The sequence below is a fragment of the Petromyzon marinus genome, chromosome 29 (assembly GCF_048934315.1).
Source record: "Petromyzon marinus isolate PM22_M1 ecotype Great Lakes invasive population chromosome 29, UKy_Petmar_22M1.pri1.0, whole genome shotgun sequence".
Lineage (NCBI taxonomy): Eukaryota > Metazoa > Chordata > Hyperoartia > Petromyzontiformes > Petromyzontidae > Petromyzon > Petromyzon marinus.
Genome location: NC_133695.1, coordinates 6,930,513 through 6,942,055, shown reverse-complemented (window position 1 = coordinate 6,942,055; position 11,543 = coordinate 6,930,513). Strand labels below are relative to the sequence as shown.

Below are 11,543 nucleotides of genomic sequence, written 5' to 3'. Positions count from 1 at the left end.
TACAATTCGAGTCGCGTGCGACGTGTCGCTGGCGATTACAACAACCCAGCTTCATCATGCGATATACAGAATTGTGTACGTGTGTGTTGAATTTCTTTCGCACCGTACGTAGCCAACCGCGATAACCGGAGGCACATGACGGGAAAACCCCATCACCAGGAGTTACAGTATTTAATTTGAGTTTAACTTAATTTACTTATTTATCCAGGAGTCGCATAAAAACATTTTTTTTCAGGAGGCTTATTACTTGTAAAATTTTTTCAGCCAATCTGTGTGCCCATACATGTGCGAGAGGGGCAACACTCTATCCCCGTACAGATGGAAACAGATGGCGATGAGTCCACTTGCTGTACCGCCATCTGCTGGCGATCCAGGGAAGGGTATGGGCTCCCCCTCGATGCCCACAGAGGATAGGTAGTTTCGCTCCATCTGTGCGGTGATTTACCAACCCCTAGCTCAGTGTCGGATTATCCTCGTAGCAAAAGTAGCTACATATGCTACGGGCCCCGCAATTTTAAGGGCCCCGCGCTAAATGCTTTCAAGCTATAAATTCCGGTTCAGTGATTCTGCACTTGCTCTATTACTATAGTACTATACTGCCTTCAACTTTTATGAACGACTGGGCGTTTAACGTTAGCGGGTTGTCGTATTATCTGGCTGTATAGCAAATGAAAAAATACAATTACTTTACTGTGCAAGTTAAACATTGATGTTTTAATATTTGTGGGGTTTTTTTTATTTAGGGCTCCTTTATAACATATGCTACAGGCCCCGCACGAGCTTAATCCGGCACTGCCCTAGCTGCTGCTGTCTCCACAGTGCTGGACTATAGGCTTGCACAGTGACAACAGCAGATCTTGTGGCCAAAAAGTACGGGCAACTTCACGATTCATAAACTTAACGAAACTTTTCATTTTACCAGGTAAGGCCCACTGAGCTATAATCGCTCTTTTTCAGAAGCGACCTGGCCACAAATGGACACCTCAACGAAGTGGCTTATCATCATGTGGACAATTATAGCAGCCAGATACTCTAAACGCGTGATGTTGATTGTAAATGTGGAGGGGAAAAACCGGAGGACCCGGAGAAAAATCCACGCGACCACGGGGAAGGAGAGACACGCAAACTCCAAATATACAGCAGGCGTCAGGGTCAGGATCGAACCCACGAACTCCTGTATACCAGGGGAGGGAGTTAACATCTCCTAGCCACCGGACCTGCAAGCCAGAGGTTGCCGCTTGAGCTTTCTGATTCAGATGTTTTTTTATACCCCCCCTCTCTCCTCTGCAGTCCAACCCAGGAGCCACATAAATGGGTGCAACACCACAGTTAAAGTCTATGATCTGGAGATCGCGTGTGGCGGGGTAAAGTGTGGGTTCTTCCACCTCATCCAAGACGTCTGACCGGCTTGGAAGAGTAGGCCAAATACTCTCCGAGAGCTCCCTTCCAGTGGAGGCTCCTTCCGCAGGCAGTGGCGTGAGCGAGAAATTGTAGGGCCGCACCGGTCTTTACACGCTTTCATTTAACTCTGTTGCTGTTGTTGTATCCTCAAATCTTGTAACTCAATTTTAACCCACTTCCCAATGTGGTATCGACTGCAAACTTGGTATACGTATGTCATACTGATGACAATACTATATTCTATCATAAAAATTAAATATGTATATTTTTAAATATAATTTTGTATATGTAATGTTTCGGCTTGGGTCTAATTGTCCACTGTCAACTGACGTTGGCTGTAATTGGCCACAGTCTCTTACGTTACGGCGAGCTTCGGGGCCACTTCCTGGAGTCGTGGAGTTCTTCCATTACTAGCACATTTCATAAAAGCGCGTTTTAAAAAAATGTATATTATTTATTTTGCACCGTTGTATCACAACACGGGGCCAGTCACTGCCGTACAAACATCGATACCGTAAGTGGGCAGCAGAGGGCAGTGCATCGACATCCATTGCGCTGGGGAAAGCCTTCCACTACCTTCACCGCGTGTACCACGCCTTGACCGTCGTGGTGAAGTATGGTCAAATGACCCCCGCGATTAGCGAGAAGGCGTGAGGAGGATCTCATCCAGCAGTGGATTGGCGAGTGGGCTGTACACGTTAATGACATGTTGAACATTGTGGAGGGTGATTTGAAGCTTTCGTGACTGCAGGAATCCATACGCTTTGGTTCTTTCGGTAAAGTCACGAAGGTATAAAATATTATATTTTTTTTATTTTATACCTACGTGACTTTACCGAAAGAACCAAAGAGTATTGTGGAGGGTATTGCATTCAGCATAGCTATAGACGATCGCTACGCCAGACTGAACACCGCCTCTAGTTTTCAATCCTATCACTAACATAACTCTATCCCTACCTATATCTTTACACTGACCCCATCCCTACCTATCCCCCACCCTATACGTGTATCCCATAAACATAAACCTAACCTATCACTATTCCTACCTGAAACCTATCCCTGAATTCTATCCTGACACTGATCTACACCAATCCTAGACTTTCCCTAACAACATCACTGCCTATACATACTGCCTACCCTAACCTTGTTCACACTCTAGCACAACTTTCAGCCGACCTCTACTACGAACTCTACCCTTTACCATAGCCATACCCTACCTCTACAACTAGTTCTACCCTTTACCATATGCCTATCGCTAACCCGACCGCAAAAAACTAGCTCTATACCCACGATCATATCCACACACATAACCTCATCTCTTCCCAAAAACTAACCCTATACCTAACCTTATTAATAAACAAAAACTGCACTCAACATTTTAACTTCAGGGCTGTTCTTACCCTTAACCCTAACCTTAACCCGAGCCCTAACAATAACCCAACCCATACCCATGCGCAGAGTATAAACCCCGTACTAGTGGATTCTTTGACCTCGTCAGTATATTTTTTTTGACTCGAGGCAGCGCCCCGTGGCTATGAATAATCTGCGTGAGTCGAGGCGGCGTGGCTCGGTTATTTATACTCCGAGCGGCGGGCGGGGGCGCGGAAACCAGAGCAGGGGCGGTGGTGGGGGGCAGCCGAGACATGGGCTACAGTACCAATACAGAGGTCCTCGCCTGACGGCATGGGAGCAGATAGACGGGGATGGGATTGAGAGGGAGGAGATCGAAGGGGGTGGGATGGGAGGGAGGACATGGGATGAGATGGGGAGAGGGCAGATAGAAGGGGATCGGATGGGATGGAGATGGGAGATGAGATGGGATTGAGAGGGAGGAGATAGCAGGGTATGGGATGGAGAGATGTAGGAGATTGGATGAGATGGGGAGGGAGCAGACAGAAGGGGTGAGATTGGATTGAGACGGAGGAGATAGCAGGGGATGGGGTGGGAGGGAGAGGGGAGGAGATTGGATGAGATGGGGAGAGAGCAGACAGAACGGGTGAGATTGGATTGAGAGGGAGGAGATTGGATGGGATTAAGAGGGAGCAGATCGAAGGGGATGCGATGGAGAGGGAGGAGATGGGATGAGATGGGGAGGGAGCAGACAGAAGGGGTGGGATGGGATGGAGAGGGGGGAGATGGGATGAGATGGAGAGGGAGCAGACGGAAGGGGATGGGATTGAGAGGGAGGAGATTGGATGGGATTAAGAGGGAGCAGATCGAAGGGGGTGGGATGGAGAGGGAGGAGATGAGATGGAATGGGAGATTTGTGAGATGGAAAGGGATGATATGAAAGGGGGTGCGATGGGATGGAGTTGGAGGAGATGAGATGGAATGGGAGATGAATATAGAGGAGATGGCATGAGGTGGAAAGGGAGAAGATGGAAGGGGATGCGATGGGATAACACTGAGGAGTATATGCAGTGAAGGAAACAAGTTTTTGATCCCCTGCTGATTTTGTACGTTTGCCCACTGACAAAGAAATGATCAGTCTATAATTTTAATTGTAGGTTAATTTGAACAGTGAGAGACAGAATAACAACAAAAAAATCCAGAAAAACGCATTTCAAAAATGTTATAAATTGATTTGCATTTTAATGAGGGAAATAAGTATTTGACCCCTTTGCAAAACATGACTTAGTACTTGGTGGCAAAACCGTTGTTGGCAATCATAGAGGTCAGACGTCTCTTGTAGTTGGCCACCAGGTTTGCACACATCTCAGGAGGGATTTTGTCCCACTCTTCTTTGCAGATCTTCTCCAAGTCATTAAGGTTTCGAGGCTGACGTTTTGCAACTCGAACCTTCAGCTCCCTCCACAGATTTTCTATGGGATTAAGGTCTGGAGACTGGCTAGGCCACTCCAGGACCTTAATGTGCTTCTTCTTGAGCCACTCCTTTGTTGCCTTGGCCGTGTGTTTTGGGTCATTGTCATGCTGGAATACCCATCCACGACCCATTTTCAATGCCCTGGCTGAGGGAAGGAGGTTCTCACCCAAGATTTGACGGTACATGGCCCCGTCCATCGTCCCTTTGATGCGATGAAGTTGTCCTGTCCCCTTAGCAGAAAAACACCCCCAAAGCACAATGTTTCCACCTCCATGTTTGACGGTGGGGATGGTGTTCTTGGGGTCATAGGCAGCATTCCTCCTGCTCCAAACACGGCGAGTTGAGTTGATGCCAAAGAGCTCCATTTTGGTCTCATCTGACCACAACACTTTCACCCAGTTGTCCTCTGAATTATTCAGATGTTCATTGGCAAACTTCAGACGGGCATGTATATGTGCTTTCTTGAGCAGGGGGACCTTGCGGGCGCTGCAGTATTTCAGTCCTTCACGGCGTAGTGTGTTACCAATTGTTTTCTTGGTGGCTATGGTCCCAGCTGCCTTGAGATCATTGACAAGATCCTCCCGTGTAGTTCTGGGCTGATTCCTCACCGTTCTCATGATCATTGCAAATCCACGAGGTGAGATCTTGCATGGAGCCCCCGGCCGAGGGAGATTGACAGTTCTTTTGTGTTTCTTCCATTTGCGAATAATCGCGCCAACTGTTGTCACCTTCTCAGCCCATTCCAGCCTTGTGTAGGTCTACAATCTTGTCCCTGACATCCTTGGAGAGCTCTTTGGTTTTGATCATGATGGAGAGTTTGGAATCTGATTGATTGATTGCTTCTGTGGACAGGTGTCTTTTATACAGGTAACAAGCTGAGATTAGGAGCACTCCCTTTAAGAGTGTGCTCCTAATCTCAGCTTGTTACCTGTATAAAATACACCTGGGAGCCAAAAATATTTCTGATTGAGAGGGGGTCAAATACTTATTTCCCTCATTAAAATGAAAATCAATTTATAACATTTTTGACATGCGTTTTTCTGGATTTTCTTGTTGTTATTCTGTCTCTCATTGTTCAAATAAACCTACCATAAAAATTATAGACTGATCATTTATTTGTCAGTGGGTAAACGTACAAAATCAGCAGGGGATCTAATACTTTTTTTCCCTGACTGTAGGATGAGGTGAGATGAGCTCGTATGAGATTGAAGGATATTAGATAAGATGGAATAGAATAAGAGGGATGAGACGTGATAACCAGAAGTTACCTTCCACTAACACAAACTCTTCTCTGCGTTAGCACGCAAGGGCGGTCACTTGATATTGGTAAGGCAGCTGCTGACCAAGCCAAACATAATCACTCGGACACCCCCACATCGTGTCCTACTTTTACCAACTCCTCAACAACGTAAGCACCCTGAACACAAAAAAAATCGTGACTTCACATTTGTGCACATACAGTAGACGTATCACAGCGCATGCAGCACAGGACAGAAGTGGGGGGGGGCTTTGTGTATGGTGGCGGGGGGGGGGGCGAGCGGCTGATGCAAGGTGGGGGGCTGATGTGGTACCCCAATCACTCACTCGCCCTCCCTCTTTGGTGTTGCTTCTGCATCACCAAGAGGACGTTGTGCATCGCTTTCAACTCTCCTCGTTCTGAACGCCAGGGCCAACCAGCTCGCGTGCAGCGGCTGGGTGGACTGGTGGCTTGGGGACCCCTTCATCCAGCAGTGGATGGATCGTGGCTGATCATGACGATGAATGCCAGGGCGCGGTTGTATAATTGCGATTCTCTTTGATTCACCCAGGATGACTTCGCTGAGTGTCAAGACTCCTTTTCAGGAGGGTCCTGTCTGGGAACGTCGGACATCGTTCCGAGCGGCACGCGGTACAACCCGAACACGCGTCAGAGAAGACTCAATACTCCCCTGATGCAGAGGAGCTCCGCGAACCCACTTGCTGTACTGTGTTTTACTGGCTGGAGGATACTCCACGCGTTGTAAGAACACACATTTGATGATGGCGATAATCCTTGTTTGTTTTGGGGTCAGGCCACATTACATGGCGAGCAAAACCCGACGGTTTAGGACTTTAGGTGAACAACAAACGGATTATCTTTCCTCCGATCTACTAACCCTGAACAATGGCAGGACACCACCCACCCAAAACCGGCGTGGTTTTGGTTTGAGTCCGAAGCTCGGCCGTGTGCGTGCGTGCGCGTTCCGCAGTCCACGTGTCGGGAGTTCCATACCATCGCGGGGGGCGAGAAGTGGAAAGGGGAGGCAGGCGAGGGTGGGTGGGGTGGAGGGGGGGGGGTAGAGGGAATCGCGTCAGTCACTATTTATCGCGCTCAGCTGTTGCGTGGGGGGCCGTGCGACCGAACGGGTACATCGCGATACCCGCTTCGACAGCCCCCCCGCCACCACCATCCTCCTCCCTTTTCTCGCCCCCCCCCACCATTCCCCCCGCCGCCCCTGCCCCTTTGCAGCCTGACCCTCTCACACTCTCTCTCTCTCTGCCCCACCCCCGTCACATCTCCTCTTCTGGGAAGTCCTCATCCAGCAGTGGATTGGCAATAAGGTTGTACAGTCGCATATCCATCGGTGGCATATGACCCCCGCCCAATTTCAACATCGCTGCCACGCGTCCGTCAAATCCCCAAGCGATTGTGAGCTTCGGGTTCTGTGGGCACAGAGAGAGACGCACACACAGGCAGTGTTTGTCTCCTCTCAGTTTGACTTGGTTCCTCTGGCCCCAACACTCCTCCCCCTCGTCCATCTTAGCCCCCATCCCGCGCCCACGGGGGGGGATCCTGGCAGCCCGAAGAAGGAGCCCCCCCATTACGTCACCCCACCCCCATTAAGGATTTCGCTCATTTATTTATAAATTGTGTACCGCTGGCCGTGCTCCGAGCAGCTGTCGCACATTCGCCGCAATGGGTGGCGCTGAAAGTATATGGCGTGCGATCCCCACTCTCTCGATCTTCGCCTTGTCCATGCGCGCACTGTCGCGTGCTCTCTATGGCATTCGTCCGCCGACGCGTCTTGCTTTGTGAGTCACAGATGGCGGTGAAGGGGGGGGGATCGTGGCCGAACTGTTGGCTCGCTCTCTCCACTGAACGTGGTTGAGGCGGCTCTCCAGCTCAGGTCACGATCTCTCTCGTCGGCAGCGAATAAACAACGTGCGTAAAGCACTTGGGAATTATGATTATTGTAGTTTTTTTCTGATTCGCGGTGCGTTCCTCATCACCGTACCGCTCTCAATTATTAGCAGAATAACGGCAGACAGACACACATCTGTTCAACAGAGCAACAGTAATTAAGGTGGTGATGATGATGATGATATTGCCGTGTGGAGGCGCTGATGTCAGACGGGAGGCATCAGCTCAATTATCTGGTCCACCACGGAGGTACCTAATCGGAACATCCTGGACCCTCGCTCCTCCCTCCCACCCCCCCCCAAACTGTCCCTCTACCACACCACGACCCCCCTCTCTATCTCTCCCTCATCCCTATCAGCACCCCCCCCCCCACCGCCATCCTCCAACACCCCCATCACCGCCCCCATCACCACCCCTCCTACCCCAACTCGCACCCCCCATGACTCTATGAGGCTTGGAGCGGAGGGGTTCTTGCTTCAGTCGGGGGCGACTGCGGCGCACGAGGCCATCCCGTCCGTGTCTTCTGCGTAGAACTTCAGAGATATCGGGATCGAGAGATCAACACATTTTAAGAAAATAGAGGGATATATATAGGCACAGGGATTATATTAGAGGCAGACCACGCACACACGCAGAGACACTTACACACCACTCTCTCACCTAGAGGAAGCACCGCGGTGAGAGACATTATTGTAAAAAAAAGTGACATTTTGCAACAACAGACAAAAAATTCAAGGAGGTCATCGCCAGCAACCAGACTCGTCAGCACGATGGAGACGCTAGAGCAGAACAGCGTGCAGTACCAGTACATCCAGCACGAGTACGGCGGCGAGCATAGCTACATGGGGCAGGAGGATGACTGGGACCGTGACCTCCTCCTTGACCCCGCCTGGGAGAAGCAGCAGCGCAAGGTGGGTGTGTGTCCGTGTGTCCGTGTGTGTCCGCGTTATCTTCGTGTGTGAGTATGTGTGTAGTGGTGCTCGCTAACAGCACTTGCCCCAACAGTCTGTTCAGGCTATACTGTGGACCTTTGTCTTTGTAGTGGTCAGTGGTAGTGTAGTGGTTAGCGCGCAGCGCTACGAATCGGGCGACACGAGTTCGATTCCCGCTCACGGCCAACGCCAATGATGATTATCTGAACCGATCCTGGGCCTCCCCGAAGTCGACTGAACTTCAGATGAGTACCTGGTGCGGTGTGTAAACATCGGCACTGAGGAGACAAAGGCGGCCAGGCGTGATGATGGTCACCCCACCCCCCCGTGTGCCGTGCCGGCCTTCATACGGGGGTCTTTGTGTATGTGCGTATGTGTGTCTGTAGCTATGAAGCCATATGAAGAGCCTCGAGGTGCACCTAGCCTGGCACAGGGGCCGTAGAGACGTCACTTAGTGGCGAATTACGGCTGTTGTTTGTGCTGTACTGGCCACACCTCCCCATAACATCGTGCGGCCTTAATAGGTGCTCGCAAACAACACGAGAGACCTTTGTCTTTACGCTGGACACATGTACCCATGTATCTCAACACACCTGTATGTGAACACATACGTCTATCTGTACACCAGTGTTCCACTCGCACACACACCTGTATGTGAACACATACGTCTATCTGTACACCAGTGTTCCACTCGCACGCACACCTGTATGTGTACACATACGTCTATCTGTACATCAGTGTTCCACTCGCGCACACACCTGTATATCTCCGCACAAACGGCGACTCGTATCTAAGTGCATCCGTCCGCAGGCTGTGTGGTCTCTCACCCCACCGCGTGAGAATCTCGGATTTGGTTTTAGTCATCGCCTGATGCGCCTCTGACCCTCCTGTCGATGTTACATTTGTTACCTCCTTGCTATTGTGAGTCGGCTACTCCAAGTTGCCGGATTATGAATCGCCTCCCCCCCCAACTGGCTGCATGATCCCCCCCTCCCCCCCCCCTTGTCACACCCCCCCCGCCCCCATTCCTCATACACCACCCCCGACTTCTCTCCTCGGCTCAAGCATCCTCTAAAAATAAAACCTGATGCTGCTGAGCACTTTTAACCCAGCACGTGTTCATGCCAGCCATGTGCAGATTCACCACCAACCCCTCCCGCGATTCAGTTAATAGTCACGATTAGGGGGTCACGGTTCGATTAATTATTGAACAAATAAAACTAAACACATTCGGAAATACCAATTCTGCGTAGCCTTAAAATAAAACAAATCGATACTTTAGACGACGTTTCGGGCAATGGCTCTTCTTCACGTCATAGCACATATCTCTATTTAAGGCCACACAGTGGTATCCACAGTGTTATAATTGACGAATGTTTTGAGTTTTTGATCATTCTTCTTGTGCACCACTGCCAGCAGCAGCAGCATCATCATCATTATCACAAATGAATTTGATGTAGTAATTGTATGGCTTTTAGTGTCTTGGTCCGCGTGTGCCGGTACCTGCTGTTCGTGTCGGTCTCCATTGTCCCTCTCAGTGGGGGCTGTCTCGCTCGGCTTGTTTCGGCGTCGGTGCCGTTTCACGGGTGGCATTTATGTCGTCTACCTCGTTTGCGCCGCGTGGTTTGTATTTGTGAGTAATATAACTTGCAGATACATTTAGGCTCTCATGATAAATCATAAATTGATGCCGAAAAGGCGCTGTGCGTTCCACGGAACGCGAGCGTGGTAATCGCTCTCAAACTGTGAACCCATTTATCGTTTGCAACACAACTTGGATAATGTGGAGGAAGAAATAATGTTAATCGGGAATCATTTGTATAATTAAATTCTGATCAGGCCCTGTGGTATATAAAGTGCTCTCACCAATTCGTCTCCACTGTCCCTCTCTGGCCTATGTGTGTAGTGAAGAAGGGCTATTGCCCGAAACGTCGTCTCTTATATATGTTTTTCTTTCTAAGGCCACAGTGTTATTGTGCTGAGTCGTTTCGATTAATCGTTGGTTCGATACTTGGCCATGTATCACCACTGCCAGTTCACAGCTTGAGATATGATTCCACATTTTTTTAAATTAAATATCGTTCTAATTATTCTCATTCACGTCCTCCTAATCGCATGTATTAAACACAGCCCTCCGCCCTTTCGATTGACCGTTGCGATTAATTTCACTATTCGATTAGAACAATCGACTGCTTATTTTTTTAAGTGGTAAATGTAGCGGCCACGAGCGGCTGCGGGTGTCACGTCGACCCCATTTCTAAAAAAATCACGAATCGAACTAAATTTAATCGATTGATATTCAAGCAACTCAAACGCACCCCTTGAGTCCTCGTTCAAACACCCCCCCCCCCCACGCACACATTTCCAGCCCCCCCCCCATCCCCCCCCCCGTTCCCCCTCCCCCCTTTATCCATGGCGCTACCGTCACCGCGCGACCCGCTGCATCGCGCGCTTTTCCTCTCGGCCTAAAATAATCTCAGAGGTCGCTCTCAAGCGGAAAGCGAGACCCGCGCTGGTTAGGGACACGATGCTCTCTGTTCTGTGCTCTGCTGTACACCGAAGCACCCCCTCCCTGCCCCCCCCCCCCCCCCCACATACGGACAGCTCTAGTCACAGCGCATCAATCATCGCGACCAGGTCTCAATTTGTCAACCCCGGGTTCGCTTTGTAAGAGTGGGGGAGGTGGAACATGCTGGCTCGTAGTCGTCACAACCGGTGCCCATAACGAGAGATATACTGAACGTGGTGTGCCGAGTGCCGAAAATATTTACCCGTGCAATACGACTCTAGGGGGGCCCTCTAAAATTCCCTCGGGTGGAGGAGGCCCCTTCCACCAGCAGTGGTGTGAGCAAACATTCGCAGTACTGCACCTTTACCTATGTAAGTATAAGAGTCACTATGCAAGTCTATGAGTCTCTGTAAATCTATGGTTCTCTATGGGCCTCTATGTCCAGAGATTTAATTTCTCGCTGAATATTTTCCGGGTCGCTGGTAGACTAGAGTAGGTAGGTGGCTAGTGACGAGTAGCCACAGCTCATAGCGAGAGGTACACTAAACGTGGTGTGCCGGGTGCGGGAAAAAATGTCGGGACAGACCCGGCTGAAATAAAGAGCCCTAATCGTGACACAGGCACATGATTGACACGGCGAGTGTTACTCTTGCAGTCAGGGCTAAATACCCGATGGGTCTGTACGGGTCAACGACCCAGTAAATATTACCGCACCCA

General features: G+C 50.0%; 1 protein-coding gene across 1 annotated transcript in view; it reads left to right on the top strand.

Moving 5' to 3' along the window:
- The first annotated feature begins 7,806 nt into the window (after positions 1 to 7,806).
- Positions 7,807 to 11,543, top strand: part of LOC116947266 (alpha-actinin-2) — a 48,841-nt gene continuing 45,104 nt past the window's right edge. The window contains exon 1 of the mRNA XM_032962795.2: positions 7,807 to 8,296. Within this exon, the coding sequence (XP_032818686.1) occupies positions 8,156 to 8,296 (141 nt within the window). The 5' untranslated portion in view covers positions 7,807 to 8,155. The remainder of the gene's footprint in view (positions 8,297 to 11,543) is intronic.